At 56.2% G+C, this 18,828-nt stretch overlaps 1 protein-coding gene across 1 annotated transcript in view; it reads left to right on the top strand.

Moving 5' to 3' along the window:
• Nucleotides 1–18,828, top strand: part of CCDC33 (coiled-coil domain containing 33) — a 94,191-nt gene that overhangs the window by 26,875 nt on the left and 48,488 nt on the right. Inside the window, exons 4-8 of the mRNA XM_056128733.1 lie at nucleotides 5,799–5,932; nucleotides 10,686–10,795; nucleotides 12,726–12,842; nucleotides 14,907–14,998; nucleotides 16,389–16,509. Coding sequence (XP_055984708.1) covers nucleotides 5,799–5,932; nucleotides 10,686–10,795; nucleotides 12,726–12,842; nucleotides 14,907–14,998; nucleotides 16,389–16,509 — 574 coding nt within the window. The remainder of the gene's footprint in view (nucleotides 1–5,798; nucleotides 5,933–10,685; nucleotides 10,796–12,725; nucleotides 12,843–14,906; nucleotides 14,999–16,388; nucleotides 16,510–18,828) is intronic.

Here is an 18,828-nt window from a genome sequence, read left to right as displayed (position 1 = left end):
CGACCTTAGAGGTCACTACCCCAGGGTCCCTGTCTCGTCCACCCGGAGCAGCAAGCCCCCACCCACCCACCCACTGGCCTTGTCTGGAGTCCTGCTGGCTCCCCGAGAGGCCCAGCAGTGGTGGTTCCTTCTTCCAAGCAGCCCACCTGGAGTGTCATTAGTGCTGGTTCATTAGAGTCCAATTAAGAAATGAAACCAGGGCGGGAGCCCATCCTTTGCAGGAGTAACAGGCCTGTGCAGGCTGTAAAGGCGGGGAGGTCTTAGAACCCACGCACAGGGCTTGGCTGCACTGGGGAGGGGGTGAGCGTGGAGGGTCAGCAGAGAGGGGAAGAGAAGCAGCTTCAGGCCGGAAGCTTCTTGCCTCAGTCTCAGCTCCTTGGAACAGGCGGGGGCAGCCATTGTTTGTTTTTGCACCCGATGATTCTCAGAGCTTACTCTTGGCTCTGTGTTCAGGGACACTCCTGGAGGGGTTGGGGACCATGTGGGGTGCTGGGGATCAAACTTGGTGCTCCCCAGCCCAGAGGCCAGCATGGACAGTGACGGCAGGAACAGCCTTGATTTCAGAATGAGATGGTGCTATGCCCGTGCACACACACACACACACACACACACACACACACACACACACACACGCACGCACGCACACACACACAAACACATAGACCCACAACCACAGGGACCCTGGTGTAGCCTCTCTCCCTCCCTGCTTCCCAGGTGAGCATGTGTCAGGGTTGCCGGGACCTGGCCAAAGGTCACATGACCAGTCATCCCACATGCCATCCTCACCCATCTGCCACCTTACCCATCTGCCATCCTCCATCCTCGTCATCTACCCATTGCTTCTTCCCACAGGCCTTCTGAGAGCACGTCCTGGTCTTTCAGGATCAGGCCTTGCCCTCACAACACCCTGATAACTAGAGCAGACCTTTCCCTGACCCCCTGTGCTACCCTGAGATTGGCCGGCCTGGGACAAGCTGGACAGCCCCTGTCCTGGACCTCCATGGCATGGAGCACAGAGCTTAGAGCACAGAGCATGGAACACAGAGCACTGAGCACAGGCCTTGAGTATGTGCATGCTCTGAGGCTCTGAGGAGGGGTCCACCTGGACCGTAGGCAGTCAGGGGACAGGGGGCAGGGGGCAGGGGAAGGGAGCTTGAAGCTCTCAGAAGCATCATGAGGGCTGGCAGACTGACGGGGTGGGAGCAGAGATGGGGTGCAGTGTGCACACAGAGACCTCTCAGGACAGCCCTGTCCACGCCCACATGCGTGTACATGTGTGTGTGTGTGTGTGTGTGTGTGTGTGTATGTGCGCACATGTGTGCACTCACATCTTCACAGAACAGGCTTGGTGCGGGGGAAGCGACCTGGGTGGAGAGGGACAGCACATTATAGGTGCCATCTGAGAGCTGTGCCTCTGGGGTCTTTCAGAGGAGGGGGGGTGGGGGTGGGGGGCTCCTGCCTGTTTCTCCTGTGCCCTGTGCTGCCCTCACTCCGCCCCTTCCTCCCACACCCTAGCCCAGTCCCAGGAAAAGAGACAAGTTTCCTCCCACCCCTTCCCTCTCTTCCTCCCTTCCCCTCCCCTTCCTCTCCCTACCCCCTCCTCCCTCCTCCCTTTGTCCTCCCCTCCCCCTCCTCCCTCCCCCTCCTCCCTCCTCCCTCTGCCTCATCCCTCCTCCCCCTCCCCTCCTCCCTTCTCCCATCTGTTCTGTGCTGGCCTCTCCTCCCACCCCATCCTAGGGGGCTGCCTGATGGGGGGAGGCGGGGTGCTCACACACTGATCCCTTCCATATGTGGGGGGGGGGGAGCGGGCCAGGTTAAGGGGCCAGGTTGGCTGTTGGGCATCTAAAGGGAACCCCAGTTCCACCCTGCTGGGGCTGCCCCCTTGTGAACTAACTCTGAGCCCCTAAACAGTAGGCAGCCCCCCCACACACTGTCCCTCCAGGGAGGGAGGGAAGGGGGTACCCATCTTGCAGCCTGCCCCAGTCCTCCCACCAGGATCCATGGGGCCTATGGTTGGGGGGAGCCCTAAAACTCAGCTTCCGCTTGCCTAGCTGGGGACCCAGAGTGGGGTGGGGCAGGGAGAAGCTGGTCTGTCTGTATCCTGCCCTGGGGAGGCCCCCCCCCCCAGTTTCTAGAATAGCCCAGAGGGTCCCCTGTGCCAGGAAAGCCATTACCCTGCCAACCTCCCTCCTGCTAAAAGCCTCCCCTCCCCTGGGGCCTCTTGCACTTATTTCCTCTCCAGGTCACCTAGCCCAGAGTACCTCATGCTGGAGGAAGGCCTAGTCCGGCTTAACCCTTTCTCTGCCCCAGCTAAGCCAGACTTGCCCACCTGCCACAACCAGGGTGCCCAGGAACTTGTGGAGAGCAGGAGGGAGGGTCCAGAGAAGATTGGAGGGTGGAAAGCCCGGGAGAGAAGGGGAGGCTTGAGGAACCCCTCAACTCTGGTGCTAAGATCAGTCTCATGTCATACTCTGGGTTCCTCTGGGAGCATAGCTTCCCGCCCTGGCTGATGAGCATTCCTCTTCCTTCATCCCTCCGGGGCACTCCCCCTCCTGCCTGCATTGTGCTGCTGTCCTCCTGGTCCTCTGTGGAGCACAGCTCTGGAGGAGGGAGCACGGGAATGGACAGAGGAGAGTGGTGGCCCCAGGCTGAAGGGAGCCCAGAGAACTCTGGTGGTGAGGAGGAAAGTTGGAGCACAGAGTGGGAGGAGTGGGGCTCAGGTGGTGTCCCCCGGTCAGCGGCCCTCCTAGGGGCCCTCCTCCTCAGGGCCTCCAGATTCCTTGCTGGTAATTATTCTGCACTCTGAAGGAGGAGCTGCTTCTGGAGAGGCAAGATCTGGTCAGGAGGCCACTTCCGGCTCAAACCCACTTCTGTGTTCCACAGCCCACAAACTCTTTTCCTTTTCTTTTTCTTTCTCTTTTCTTTTCCTTTTCCTTTTCTTTTCCTTTTCTCTTTCCCTATTCCTTTCACTTCTTTCACTTTTTGTTTCCTCTTTTTTTTTTTCTAAACCTGGCAGTGTTCAGGGCTCGCTCTGAGCTCTGTGCTCAGGAATCACTTCCGGCAGTGCTGGGAGATCCAACGGTGCATCAGGGATTTGGCACATCAGGGATTTGAACCAGGCTCGGCACCATGCAAGGCCAGCACCTTCACCCCTGTTCTGTCTCTCAGCCCCATTCCTTCCCTCTCTGCTCTTGCAATGACCCCCGGTCACATACCGGGCTGCTGTGTGCGGACATGGCATGCTGGCATGTGGGCAGTGCCAGGGGTGGAACTCAGGGTCTCAGCTTTCCCAGATGGGCATCCTTGCTACTGAGCCATCCAAGGCCCTGAGCCCTACATCCTTCCTGGGACTTCCAGCTATAGACCCAGAGTTGGGGTCACAATAGGGAAACCCCAGGCCAGAAGCTATTAAAACTATGATGATGAACACTTCTGTGGTACTTAATATGGCAGTTTCGTTACATATTCATTCAGTTTATTTATGCCCACATCATGATGTCTGTTTCACAGAGAGAGGAGGGAAGGATAGAAAGGAGGAAGGAAGGGAGAGAGGGAAGGAGGGAAGGGAGGAAGGAAGGAAGCAATGGAGGAGGGGAGGAAGGGAGGGAGTGATGTCGGTGGGCCCCATGGGTGACTTACGTGAACTGGGGAGAAGAAAGATGGTCACTTTCTCCCCAACTGCCTCTGCCACCCGGGACCCAGGTTACTGGGCTCTTGTCTCGCCTCGCAGAAAGGAATTTCAGGAGTAGACAAGCAGTGACTGCACTGCACTGCACTGCAGTGCAGTCTTCTGCCCCTGCGCCTGACTGTTCCTCGCCGGGGCCCCTTTGAAGGGAGCGGGTTGAGCTTTCCTCCCCGCCCCGACCAGGGCTCCGGCAGCGGAAGACCTCCAGGACCAGCCACCACCATGCTGAGACCACACATGAAGGTACTGGCAGAGGGACAAAGCCACGTGGGTTCCGGGGCCGAGATCTCCAAGCCTACTCGGATTGGAGTTGAGCATCTTTCACCCAGATCCTCCAAATTCCAGTAGGTGGGGGTCACACCCACCACCTGGCCCCCTGGCACTGTGTAATCCCATCAACGGCCAAGACTCAGAGACTATAAAATCCAGCTCCCGGAACCGTGCGGCCGCATTTGCGGCCGCGCGACATCTTATCAGGACATCTTTTTATGACATCTTATTATCTCATTCCTACTTTGGACAAACTTGCAGGCTATCAAATGTAGCCTGCCCACAGGGCAGAGTCTGGCAAACTCCCCGTGGCGTACCAAATATGCCAAATACCAGTAACAATGATGGGTCTCATTCTCCTAAAGAGCCTTGAATATAATCTCAGGGCTAGGATGAAAGAGACGTTACTGGGGCCTGCTCGAGGCAATCGACGAATAACAGGATGATGAAATGAAATGAAAAATGAAAACAAGCAGTGAAATAAATGGATTTTATTTGGAGGGTTTTTAAGGTGTGGAGGGGGAGAGAGTGGGAGAGAGAGAGAGAGAGAGAGAGAGAGAGAGAGAGAGAGAGAACACAGGCTTCTCCAAGGATGGAGAGAGAGCCCCTACACACATCCTAGCATTAGACACGAAAGCATGAAAGTACACATCTCAAGAGGGGAGATGCGGGAGACATATGTGCTCAGGCACCATGTGCTAGGCCATGTGGGCACAAGCAGCACGTGGGCTCGGGCAGCATATGCACGCCCTTCCTTTGTTCAAAGTGGCTGTTATAGGGTTTCTCCGACCTGCTCCCACGTAGGGCTTCTTCCCAGGTAAAAGTTCCTTGCTAAGGAGGTTACCAGGGAGACTGGGAGTGGTGATAGTCTTCTTTGGGCTGAATCACAAAAGTTAATCAGATTGAGGGAGAGGTCCAAGGGAATTCGAGGAGTTTCCATCATGGGGAGGGTCCAATCTCCTCAAGGTCCACTGCTCAAGGTCTTATCCGTATCCACAAAGTGGATCAGACTTGGAATTTTCTTTCCAGAACTTTTGCTGGCCTGCTTCATTGTCCAGGGCCTTTCTCTATCTACCTGCCTACATCAGGAGGGAGGGGAGGAGAGTGGAAAGGAACAAAAGAAGGATGGAAGGAAGGGAGGGAGGGAGGGAGGAAGGAGAGAAGGAAGGAAAGAAGAATGGAAGGAAGGAGAGAGAGAAAAGGGAAGAAGGGAGGAAGGGAGGGTAGGAGGGAAGAAAGAAGGATGAATCTTGGGTGAACTCTGGCTGGGTGCTTGATGGCTCAGAATCTCAGGGACACTGACCCAGACACCACGGGGTCCCCCAGCCTGCAGAAGGCTTAAACTCCCTCCTCACCTGGCACAGCCAGACCCTGCGCTGCATGTGGGGTGCCCCGCCCAGCCTGTTTGAGAGTAGCAGCCTGCTCTGCTGAGGAGAGCAGATCCGATAGGGCAGGGGCCTGGGCTGAGCCTGGGGACTCTGGTTCAGAAGTTCAGAGAAAATAAAGGTCAGAAGAGAGTGCCCAGCCCAGGGTGCCCTTACTCTAGACTTCATCCCGCAGACAGGTGTAGAGAAGAAGGCAGAGATGGGATGTGTAGGCACATGGGCGCCAGCTGGGGGACCCTACCCTGGCAGGCAGGTGTCTGACCCCCACTGTCTGCTCTGGGCTTCCCCCCACCCCCTATGCGGTCCTTGGCTCCACATAAAGGCCACAGCAGTAGTGGCCACGGCCTCCTGCTGGCCCCATCAGGAGAGGCAGAAGCACCATGACCATAGTGTCAGGAAGAGGAACCTCTTCACCAACGTCCTTCCTCAGACTCAGCCGGCCCCCCCTATCTCTCCAGGAAGACCAGTTCCGAGGAAGCCAAGAAGCCAAAAACCAAGGTTGTCACTGGAGTGACCCCAGAACCCACCACTAGCCCCATCTGGGAGCAAACCCTGAATGTGGACCTCCAGGCCCGGGACACAGTGGACGAAGGTGAGGCGAGTAGGCGGGGGGCGGGGCCGGACCAGGGTGGCAAGGAGAGCCCCCTCCTCTCAGCTCAGCTGGAGGCCACCTGGACCCCTCCTGGTGTGCTTCCAGGAAAAAAAAAATAACACCTCATAATACTGTCATGCCTCATCTCCCCGGTCTGCTCAGAAAATAAGTTGCTCCACATAAATGAATTTCCCAGATAATAGGATCCGATCTTTTTTTATGCCTGTTGTCATTATTTTCATACTTATTGCCATCTCCCACAAAAACAGCCCCTTGCAGCATCCTCTCATGCCCTCACGCTCGCTCACGGCCAGCCTGAGAAGGAACCGAGCACTCTGGCTGAGGGGAGACGGCGCAAGCCACTTGAGCAGCTGCGGCCAGCGAGAGCCCAGTCTGGCACATTCTCCCATTTACCCTGCTCCCTGAGTGGCTCCTCCACACACTGGCCAGGGGCTGCTGCCCACTCAACCCTCTTCTGGCCCCTGGATGCCTTTCCAGGCCCTGGATGTGGGCAGATTCCAGCTCCACAGATAACTTAAGGCTTCTGTGCCCCCACACACGTGGGCACACTGGGGGCCTGTCTGGAGCTCGGGAGTGTGCCCAGCTGATGCCAGGCTGACCTGGGTACTGGGATTGGGCATTGTCACCCCAGACCTGCAGGTACCCACAGTGCCTCTTCATTTCCTCTAATCTTTTTTTTTTCTTTTTGGGTCATATCTGGCGATGCTCAGGGATTACTCCTGGCTCCGCACTCAGGGATTACTCCTGGTAGTGCTGGGGGAAGGGGGTGGGGGGCGGGGGGCGGGGCTTGAGCGGTAGAACAGCAGGTAGGCTACTGAGAGTATCTCGCCCACACGGCAGAGCCTGGCAAGCTACCTGTAACGTATTCGATATGCCAAGCACAGTAACAACAAGTCTCACAATGGAGATGTTCCTGGGCCTGCTCGAGCAAATCGATGAACAGTGGGAGGACAGTGCTACAGTGCTTGGGGGACCATATGGAATGCTGGGAATCGAACCCGGGCCAGTCGCGTGCAAGGCAAATGTCCTCCCTCCCCACTGTGCTGTCACTCCAGCCCCCCATTTCCTCTCTAATCTTACAGCTGGCCCTTCTCAGGAGGCCTCATCCGGCTGCTCCCCTAGAAATATTTTGATTTTGGGGCTCTACCTGGCAGTGCTCGTGGCTGGCTTCTGACTCTGTGCTCATGGATCACTCCTGGCTGGGCCGGGATCACTCCTCCCGGGGACCCTATGGGGTGCCAGGAATCGAACCCAGGTTGAGCATGTGCAAGCTACGTGTCTTACACGCTGCACTACTGTTCCAGCCCCTAGGGCCTTCACCTGAATAACTGGACTCCTCGTAAATATTAACTGCAGTCAAGCAAGAGGGAGCAGGGTCTGGGGCAGCAGCCGTGAGGCAGAACATCAGACACTCTGGGACAAGCCAGAGGATTCGGTTTCTGCAGGGAAAGGGGAAGCTAGGGCTTGGGAGGACCGGAAAAAGATGAAAGAGGGCCCTGCAGCCAGGGATTCACATTGATGCCCATGTGTGCCTCAGCGTGTGCGCTTGTGAGATGCCCCGTGCTGGCTCCAGCATGGACCATAAGCGTGTCTGTGAATACAAGCGATGGTGGGTGTGTCTTACTTGTGTGTGACTTACTGTAAGGGTGGGGTGTGTGAGCACCTTCTGTGGGTGAGGTATGCCTCTGTGTGTGTGTGTGTGTGTGTGTGTGTGTGTGCGCGCGCGCACGCGCATCTCTGTGATGGCAGGGGAGGAGGGGGTGGTGGTGAGCAGGGCTAGGCTGGGATCCTGCCCGGGTTCTACGTATCCCCCGTAACTAGAGGAGCAGGTCAGTCAGTGGCCTTGAGGGCCTCTGTGCGGCAGGAGGAGAAGCAGGACTGAGGGAGGAGGGGGCGGCGGGAGGGTGGGATGGGGAGGCGGCAGGCACGGGGATATTGGCAGGCGCCTCCTTACAGATTGGACTAGCTGGACACTGGTTGGAACCTGCTTGGAACCGGTTGCTGTGGTGATGTCAGCAGCAGGGGGTGGGGGAGATGGGGGCCAGGCCAAGAGGGGGGGGAGGGGGGGAAGGGTGGGAGGTAACTTGAGGAGGCGGTAATGAAAAGCAAAGGGGAGTCGGGGGCCAGTGTCAGGGCCAAAGCAGGCAGGCGGTTGAAAAGGCTTGTTGGTCACACAAAGGAGTGGTGGGAGGCGCAGGACCTGGAGGAGAGAAGCTGATGGAGCGTGTGTATAGCCTGGAGACAGGTCAGGGGAAGGAGCTGTCCATTGCCCCAATTACAGAGAGCTCAGAGCAGAGTGGGGGAGGTGCCACCCAGGACCCCACACTCCTTGTTTAGCCTCAGCCAATGCCACCCAGGTTTGGGGGCTCGGGTCCAGGTCGAGCTGCCCCTGGGGGCTGCCTTCTGCAGTTATTGCTGCATCTTGGCCTGGAAATGCTGGAATCCCCCAGCTGAGTTGTGTGTGTGTGTGTGTGTGTGCGTGTGTGTGTGTGTGTGTGTGTATGTGTGTGTTTTCCCTTCAGGGTTGGGTGAGTGTATGTAACTGCAGATGGTTAATGAGGAGGAAAAATAGTGACAGCCACAAGGGCCATTTGCATAGAATTTTCTAAAAAAAAAAAAGTACTCCCCTCCTTACAATCATTTGAGGAGAGGGGTGGGGATTTCCTTTTTAAAGAATGAGCAGGAACCTGACGTTCAGAGAGGCCGAGAGACCAGGGACGGTCACAGAGCATACGGGTCAGGAACCCTGGATCCCAGAGGTGCTGACTCAGACACCTTCCCTTGTCTTGGAGGCAGCCAGCCTCTTGGTGGCTTCTCCCCTCTTTGAACAATGGTTCCATATGGCGCACTCTCAGGGGGGCCTTGGCAAGGGTCTCTCTCTCTCTCTCTCTCTCTCTCTCTCTCTCTCTCTCTCTCTGCATCTAGGGGAGCTGTAGGGAGGAGGGACAATGGGAGGATAATTTGCTTCCTCCTCCCCTCCATAGTCCAAATGGGCCCTATATGCTGGAGCTGTCCGTGGTGCTGAAAAGTCCCTGTGCAGAAAAGAAAGGCAGAGAGAGGGTAGGGTCTGTCCAAGAGACTCCCTGGGGTACCCTCAGTCACCGTACTCCCTCTCCCCTTCTTCTCATCTCCTTCCCTCCTGCTCTCCTTCACTCATTCCCCCTCTCCTCTTTCCTCTTTTCTTCCTCCTCCTCCTCCTCCTCCTCATCCTCCTCCTCCTCCTCCTCCATCTCCTCTTTCTCCTTAAATTATAAATTTCTGGGATCATGAGTCCAGCCTCTCCCATCAGCCAGTTCCACATGGCTCAAACCTCCCCAGAACCAACACTTAAAAACAGACAGTCGGAACCAACAAGATGGGAAAGAAGTGAAAGCATTTGCTGGGCATGCAGCCAACCCCATTTCAATCCCTGGCACCATAGATGATGCCCTGGGCACCGCCAGGAGAGATCCCTGAGCACAGAGCCAGGAGTAAGCCATGAACACCAGCAGGAGCCCAAAGCTACTCTCTCCCTTCAAAAATAATAAAAGCAGATGGATGCCCACGTGAGGGCTATGAAGGGAGTGTGGGAACAATGGTTCTGTGTGTCCAGCCCGGACTCACGCTGTGATCATTTCCAAGTCATCGGTGCTTGCCTCAGACTTGGTGCATTTTAGGATGAAATATAGTCTATCTGGAAAGAGTTTTTTTTTCCCCGAAGCTTATTTTTTGTTGCTGGTGGTGATATACTGGGGCTTGGACACTTGTTTGTGGTTGGCGGGTGGAGAGCAAATGTGTCACTTTATCAGGATCACACTAACAGTGCTGGGATCAGCCTTGTGCTCTCATCTAAGAGGGAGTCTGACCCCCAGCCCCTGGAAGGGGCTTCCTAAGTGGAAATTCTTTTTTTAAAATGGGCTGGAGCGATAGCACAGCGGTAGGGCGTTCGCCTTACAAGCGGCCAACATGGCCAACCTGAGTTCGATTCCTCCGCCCCTCTCGGAGAGCCCGGCAAGCTACCGAGAGTATTCGATATGCCAGACACAGTAACAACAAAGTCTCCAATGGAGACGTTACTGGGCCCGCTCGAGCAAATCGACGATCAACGGGAGGGCCTTTACCTTTACCTTTACCTTTATTAGTGAAACACCATGAGGTACAGTAGTAGACTTACAAATTTTTGTGCTTGGGTTTCAATTATACAATGATCAAATACTCATCCCTCCACTAGTGCCCATTTTCCTAAGTGGAAATTCTTCCTGGTGTTTGCACCAGTTTCTTTTACTCAGAGCAGACTTCTGTGGACATTTGCCTTGAAAGATTTCACAAGCCACTTTTCAAGACTGAGCCTGTCTCACCAGGGCCATAGGAAAGACAGGACCACTCCCCTCCTGACACCAGAGGTTGGGGGGTGTGGGTGTGGCCTGCAGGAGGGGGGGCTTATCCTGGGACTAGCACTCTTGCTGTGCAAGTGGATCTGCATACGTGTTGCCATGGGGGACTGGGTTCAGCCCATGTCCAGCTCAGCACTGGGATTTGGGGCACAGGAGAGAATAACACCTATGTATCCAAACAGCACCTTGAATGGTCCTTCATTCAGACAGCATGTGGGAACATGTGCACAGGTGTGTGGATGCTTGTGGAACCCCCCAGGTAGCCTCTGCTCCCCTGCTCACCTCGCACAGTCTCACTGGCGGGGTGGGGGTTAACTAAGCCCTTCCCTGACTCCGCTTTCGTTTCATTCTCTCTGTAGAGCTGATCATCAAGGTAGTGGACCAAAAGAGCAAAGAAGAACTCGTATCCTACAGAATCCCCATCAAGTTCCTGCAAACCTTCCACCCCTACCACTTTGAGCTGGTGAAGGTGAGTGCAGGGCCCACATGGGCTAGGACTAGGGGCTTGGGGTGCAGATAGGGAGGGGGAAGGGGAGTTGCTGGGAACCACTTGGATGCCCCAAGCTGTATTTTTCAGAGCAGCCCTTGGCACCCCCTTCCTCACCCTGACAAGTTTCAGGTGTGTGGGCTCTGAAAACGGTGCATAGTAGGAAGACAGGAATGGTTGCTATAAGAATTTGAGGGTTGGGACCAGAGGGACAGCACAGCAGGTAGGGAGCTTGCCTTGCATGAGGCTGAAATAGGTTTGACCCCTTGCACCCCATAGGGTCCCTGAGCCCCTCCAAGAGTGATCCCTGAGCTCAGAGCCAGGAGTAAGTCCCGAACATGGCCAATGTACCACCCTCCCAAAAAAAAGGTGGGGGATCTCTAAATGTGGTTCTGTGAAACAGCCCAATTAGGAGAGAACATTTCCCACAAGTAACAAGCACAGCAGAGAGAGATGTGTTCTAGGTACAACAGGCTCAAAGGGCAGGATTGCATCTGAAATCAGGGCCACACAGTGTATACAGAGCTCTTGTAGGGAACAGGTGTGGGCTGGACAGGACACTGGCCCTCCGGGGGGTAGTGGGGGGAAATATTTTACCTCCACGGCTCTCGGACTCAGGGAGAGGAGTCTTCACCTTGGGTCACAGAAAGAGGAAACAGCAGAGGCTGGGGCCCAGTTCTTTCTCCTCTGTGAGCTGCCTTGGCAGGAGGAAGACCCTGGAGAGTCAGGGTGCCTAGAACATAAAGGGCTCCCTGGATATGCCCCTGTAATGGGGGACTGGTTTAAAGCCTGATGTGGGGGAGACATTGGGTTCCTCTATGTGTGGTCTAGACCCAGACCTGCCCCTCTGCCCTCTCTAGTGCTGACAGGGAGGAAGGAAAATTCACTCTCCTGTGGCTTGTGCAGTTATTAAACACCTACTGTGTGCTGGGCTCCAGGCCAGAGAAGAATCAGAAGCACCCCTTCTCCCCCACCCCTGTGCACACTCCAGATTCCTGGACCCGGGGGGGGAGGGGTCAAGAACAATGGGAACTTATGGGGATGGAGTGCTAGTCCAGCTGTAAGGTGCTTGCCTTGCATGCAGCAGATCTGCATTCAATCCCTGATCCCATATGGTCCCCCCAAGCCCTACCAGGGGTGATCCCTGAGCACAGAACTAAAAGTAAGCTCTGAGAATTGCCAGGCGTGGCCCCAAAAACCAAAACAATGAGAACTGAGTTCATCTCTCACCGATTCCTGTCCAACTGTCTGCTTCCACATGGCCTGAGATGCTCAGAGCCCCCAGCATGGCTGTTTGGAGGATCTGGTATAATGACAGGCGCAGAACAGTCCATGAAAACCCTGGCACCCAGCCAGCACTCAGGGTGGGCGCTTCCCTCCTCCCCCCTGCCCCCCAGGGTCTGACACTGACCTGTGTCAGCACCTCTTCACACACACACACACACACACACACACACACACACGTTCTCAGGGATCCTGACCTTTCTAGTTCCCAGAAGAAACCCAAGCCTAGAGCCTCGAGACAGGCTGCAGGGGCCAGCAGGGAAGGGAGGGGCAGGAGCACTGAAGAGAGAGGAAAGGAACACTGGGGACTCTCCATACCTGAGCTGTGCTGGGGCTTCTCCAGAAGCCCGGTGCTCTGTCGGCTCTAAGCTAGACCTTGTTATCACATCCTTACAAAGAGAGCAGGCAGGCGGCTGCCCTTGCGTGGGCGATGAAATATTCAAATAGAAAAGGGAAGATTTATAATATCGATCTCCTTGAAAGGGCTCGCAGGGACCATGAGCTTTAATTATCAGCTCCAGCCCCGGCGGAGCAATGCCAAGTGACGGTCTGCAGAGGGCTGGATTGATGGCCGGCATAGCCCCTTCCTCACCCGCCCTGGGTGTCTTCTTTCTCGCCCTGGTCCCAGCCCCCCAAGTCCGAGAAAGACAACAAAGGCTCAGCCTCGACCAAAGTGTATGCGACCATCACTCGCAAGGGCGGCTTCCTCCCCAGCTACACCGGCTTGGACCACACAGCTTTGGAGGTGCGGAGGACGAGGGGCACTGGCTGTGGGCTGCCGGGGTCATGGGGGAGGGGAAGCCTGAGCAGGTCTCTAGCCTCCCCTCTCCTTGGCCTCCGGCTAGCCTAAGGGTGTTAGCAGGGGTGACTGGGGAAGAAATTAAGAGGGAAAAGTTAACTGGCCCTTTGAGAAATCGCCAGGAGGGTTTGTGAAGAAGCGGACAGTGGTTGGGGTGGGTTGGTGGGGGCGATCCGGAGCATGAGCCTGGCCGTTCCTTTGCTCGCCCTGCCCCTCACCACCACCCCTCTGCTGAGAGAGCTCAGAGTCCCCAAAACCATGTCCCGTTGAGTATGGAGGCAAGAGAGGGAAAAGCCCCTCCCCACACATACCACCTGGCTCTCTCTGTCCCATTCTGCCCCTCCAGAGGAGTGACCTAGGGCCCACTTTGTACAAGCAAAACTCCCAAGGCTTCCCCAGCCTTCCTGGAGGCTTGCTGGCCTCCTGACAAGCTGTCCTTCCTTCACTCAGTTGCACCATCCTCTCATCACTCATGCCTTCAGCAGCTCTCCCCTCCTGCCTGCGTGGTCCAGCTGCCCCAGGCCCGCTGCGGGATCAAGAGGACACACAGTTCCACAGGAAGAAGGGATCCCGGATGGAGCCCAGCTGCCCTTCCCCAGCCTTCAAACTTCCTGCCCAGTGGAAGTTTGGGAAAGGCTTTGGGGTACAGATTTCAATCCCCCACAGCCTGTGCATGACCGGCTGGAGCTGGCTTCTCCCATCCAGACCATCTGACACAGCCCAAAATGGGCAAACCCAGCAGGGCAAGAAGGCTCTCTAGGCCTGTGTCATAGCTGGGGGCGCTCCTGGGCCACATCTCTCTCCCCTCAGCCACCCCATTGGTGCCTGCAGGGTGGATCAGACCTGCCAGCACCATGTGATGCTCTGTTCTATCACACCCCGCCTGAGGGGAGGCTACAGCCAGTCCACACAGGCATGCACACATGCACACACCCTCTCACACATGCACACACTAACACACACTCGCATGCCTACTCATACTGATGAGGAGAGAGCACCCCCTCCCCCACCTTTCAAGCAGGCCAGAGAGGAGGAGCAGCCCAGGGGCAGCTGAGTCTGGGCAGTGGGACCCTGGAGCAGGCGGGATGTCCTTGAGAAGTCAGAGTCTCGCTTTGTTCCTTGGTAACCTGGGAACAGCCGCCTAATGTGCTCATGTCCTTGAGGTGGTCCAGACCGTGCTTTGCAAAATAGCATGCCTGGGAATTTCTGCCTCTGTCCTCTCCCACAGCTGTTTACAAACGCCCAAGCCCCATCAGATGTTCCCTCAGACAGACTTACGCCTTTGTTCCAGGTCCAGCTCGCTCAGAGCGTGACCCATGCTGGGCACGACATACTAGTGTTTCCCACTTCTCAAGGCCTGTTGCTTGGTTTCTCACTGGCTTAAGGCGGGGTTTCTTGCAACAGTATAAATGCGCACTCATCCAAACATTCACGCCCATACTCACACTCACACATGCACACTCATGCTGACACTCACATTCATGTGTGTACACACACATGCCTGCATGTGCAAGCACATATATGCACACACACACACACACAATCTCAAACACAGGGAACAAGAGACAGCACTAAGCGCTTGTCTGTCTCTGGCCTCTCCTCTCTGGGGAGGGGAGCCACAGACACCTCAAGACTTGGGGAGAACCAGGAAAGACTTGGAGTCCGAGGTCAGAGTGTGCCATGGCCCTTCTCAGATGCTCCACCCACAGCTCCTGGCGGGAGGCAGGAAAAGGGTTCTGTGGCCCCTCTGACTGATGGAAACTGAGAGGAACCTGGCTTGAAGCCTGCACCCCCCCACCCGGCACCAGGGGGTGCAAGGCAGACCTCAGCTCCTGCCCCCTCACAGCGGCGCCCCGAGCCCCTGACAGATGCCGCACCAGCCCCACTGCTGACCTGTGGGCGAGAAGCCAGAGAGGCGGCAGAGCAGGGGCTGGCAGGTGACGGCCACTGGGGGCACTGGAGCAGGGACAGGCACCGGGTTCCCAGGCTCACCCACTCCGCCTCTCCCAGGTCTTTGTCCACGGAGTCAACGACTTCCTCATCAACAGCCCCACATCCCTGGTGGTCATGGCCCGGGTGGTGCCCAGCTACAAGAATTTTCAGTAAGTGGAATCTGCTGGGCAGAGGGCAGAGAAACACAGGAATGGGAGCCCTAGAAATCTATCCCAGGGCCCCGGGAACCTGTGCTGGCTTGAAGGCCCGGACAGGGGCAGTTAGAGCTCTCCTGAGGGCAGGTCACAGGCCTCCTCAGTCCTCCTCATCACCCCCACTCTGAGGCAGAGTCAGCAGTTGCCCCCCAAATGGACCAACCTAAGGATTATCTGAAAAGTCATGACCTTCAGCCCAGGAGCCCCCACTTCAAAGGTCTCCTGGCCCCACCCAGGTCATCCCCCTCCTCTCCATATGCTCTGGGGGTTCAGCTAGTCAACCACCACTCAGGGAGCCCCAGGGCATCTGTGACAATGACGCTTCCGGAGGGCGGAGCTGTGCCTGTCACTTCACAGACTCCTCTGCTCCACTGTCTGGGCTCTGACCACTCCCGTCCCTCTCTGCTGGGAGGGAGGAAGAGGCTGATACATAAGGGCCTCTTGTGGGAGTCCATGCATGCGTACACAAACATGTATGTATGCTCGCAAGTGGGCATATCGGTACATGCACGTTTAGACCCATGTGCACAGTACACTCAAAGGAGCACACGCCCTTCACACTCATACACACACACACACACACACACACACACACACACCCATGTGCTCTCCTCCTACTGCCTCCCAGATCCGGCCCTGGATTTCCCCTGGAGGGTCCCGAAGGGAAGGCCAGATGTCACAGACCCATTTTACTTAAATTTTTATTAGAATTTTTATTTAATTAAAGATCCATGATTTACAGTGGTTGCATTTTAGGCATAGAATATTTCGCTGACAATTCCGCCACCAGCATCAACTCCCTCCCCCAGTGTTCCCATACTGACCTTGATAGTGACATTATGAAGTTCTGTGATTCCAGTTCAGACCTCGTGCCTTGTGTTGTTGAGACACTGTGTTTTGTTTGGTTATGTAACTACCCCTCTCCCACATCACTAGTATAACCCATCCCCGGTCTCCACCCCCGTTCCTTCCCTTTCTCATCTTCCTTCTCCCCATGATTTCTTTCCTTCTCTGTTCTCCTCCTCTCCTCCCTAAGCCGGGGGGGAAGGGGGCGGGGATGTCACAGACCCATTTTAAAGGTAGATCCCTTGAGGCACTCTCGTGTGACCAATCCAGAGTGGGCCCCGGTGTCCCTAGGTGACTGTTGCTCATCTCCTGACCAAGATGAAGTCACGAGCGGCAATCAGAGGGCGTCTTTGCAGTGTCCAGACCCCAGCTAGGTGTGTCCCATGTGCTCCTCTCCCATCCAACCCAAACTCCACCTGGGATCCCTTGGCACAGAGCCAAGAGAGTAGGACCCTTGCCCCCGCCGGCATGGTGCTGACTCATCCCTCTGTCTCCCCAGGGCCAGTCAGGCGAGGCAGGACCCAGACTCGCTGGGACTGCCTCTCACCTCCATCTCCTTCCCCATCCAGTCGATGATGAGCTTCAATGTGCCTCCTGACAGCCAGAATGGGTTTCCTCAGGTACGGATCCCACAAACCTTCCCCTGGCTGCTCCCCCTCAGAACCGAGCACCCATCCACTCCCCTCGCTCACTCCACGCCGTTGTCTTGGTTCCTGAGTGAGCGTCAGATCCCCAAGTCCCCAGGGTCATTGCATGGGGGCCTCCGGGAGGAGGAGTCCTCACGTACAAAGGTCACAATGTCTAACCCAGTGCCTATCATGGAGGGGCTGTGGGGGCCACAGAACTCAGTGGACAGCAGACAGAGCAGGACCACAGTACAGGAGTCCACTGACATGTGGATCCAGACCAGGCAGGGCAGAGGGACCGGTCGTGGAAAAGTGATTCCCAGGGGAGAGGAGAACGGGAATGATTTTATCCAACAAGAACAGAGCGGCTGTGTGGGATGATGTAAATGCTCTGGAAATAGGAGTGATGTTTAGACATCATGAATGTGCTTAATGCCGCTGAACTACACACTTAGAGCAGTGTCAGTGCTAACATTTATGTGATGTATATTTAACTGCCACCAAAAAAAAAAATTGTTTCTAATCAGAGGCAAGAGGGCTGTGAGCCTGAGGGAGGAGGCATACAGATACAGGACTTTGGAGGTTTTTTGGTTTTTTGTTTTGTTTTGTTTTTAATGTGGGGGGCCATACCCAGAGGTCTAGGTGGTGGCTGGGCCATAGCCCAGAGATGGAACTCGGACTCCGACCTGGCAGGGGGCCCCAGGCCTGGCTCAGGATTCTGGAGTTTTCAGTGGGGCAGGGTTGGCACAGGGCAATATGCAGACAAGAGCACAGGGAGAGGAGGACGTGCTAGACCAGGTGTCCAGCAAGACTGGAGGGTGGTGCAGGGGGGAGGAGATGGGGGTGGGGTGCAAACTGATTTCTCCCCATAGACTGCCTGTACTGGGGGCATATCCCACAGCCGGACTCCAACATTCTTAGGGGCCTGTGAAGACCCCAGGGGTGTCTGGGAGTCCTCCCTGCTACTCTCCCAGCTGTGGTCACCCTTGCACGGCACACTAGAACAAGGGACCCTTTCGGAGTCCCGACCTTCATTTCCAGACAAGGGCATTTGAAGAAGGCTCAGACAGACACGGGCCAGAGGGGCTGATAATGGGGGGAGGGGGAAGAAAGGGGACCCTGGGGACCAGGGCTTCAAACCCAAACCAATCCTCGGCCTGATTTCCCCAGGGCCACCGCACACACCGCCCTGCATTTGCCCAGAAAATTATGAACCAATCAGCCAGTCTCCCAAGGGGCACAAGCTTCTGCCTGTCTTAATGAGAGAACCCCCCTCCCCAGCCCAGGCCCACCCTGGCTGCCTGTCTCATCTACCAGAGACCCCCGCCCACCCCTGCGCCCGCAGTATCCCCAAGAAGCATGGAGGCCAGAGCCAGAACACGGAAGGAGATGTGCCGAGTCACCGGAGACATGGGGCAGGGGGCCCTGGGCTGGGGCTTGTGGGCAACTGGCCAGAGGTGTCGACAGGTCAGCAGAGGAGGACAAGGCAGGGTGCTGGACACAGGGAGACCGGGCTGCACCCTCCACCCCTCCACATAGGGCAGCCGACAGGTGATCCCAGTCCCCCAGAGCATCAGAGCAGGAGAATCCGGGGGTCATGGGGTTCCAGTGAGCTGGTACTACTGCCGGGTCCTCTCCTGGCTGCCTCATGCCAGCCCCCCTGGGCCTCCCAGCCAGCCTCAGAGGAGCTGTCGAAGCAGCCCCCACTGGGGTGGGGCTCTTCCTGGGGTCCCCTCAACCCTATCACAGGCAGGCAAAGTCTCACCTGTCCTTGTCCCCTACAGTCTCCTGGCTCACTACTTGGGTCCACTACTTGGGTCCTGTTAGTGTGTGTATGTGTGTATGTGTGTGTGTGTGTGTGTGTGTGTGTGTGTGTTTGAGTGTGTATGCGTGTGAGTGTGTGTGTATGAGTGTGGGGACATGTGTATATGAGACTGTGAGACTGAGTGTAGTTGAGTATGTATGTGTGTGTTCGTGAGTGTATTTGAGTAAGTAAGTATGTGTGTGTAACTGTATGTGTAAGAGTGTATTTGAGTGTGGATTGTATGAGTGTGCGTCAGGTTGGGTGTGTGTGTATGGATGTGCTTGAGTGTGTGAGTGTGTGTGAGCCTCTGTGGATGGGTTCTAACCCCTTGGAGAACTTTGAGCCTCCAACAGGCATGGCCCCCGCCCCCCACCTGCCCTATGCCATGCTGCACCCCACAGGCACTCAACACGGAGCAGCTCCCACGCGCATCTGCTGGTCAGCTGAACTGGGCTTGTCCCTCCCCCGTACTCTCTGCTTCCCGGCGTCCCCTCCTACCTTTACCACAG

The sequence above is a fragment of the Sorex fumeus genome, unplaced genomic scaffold (genome assembly GCF_029834395.1).
Source record: "Sorex fumeus unplaced genomic scaffold, SorFum_2.1 ptg000067l, whole genome shotgun sequence".
NCBI lineage: Eukaryota > Metazoa > Chordata > Mammalia > Eulipotyphla > Soricidae > Sorex > Sorex fumeus.
The sequence above is the reverse complement of the archived record's forward strand: the minus strand, read 5'-3'. Positions and strand labels throughout refer to the sequence as shown.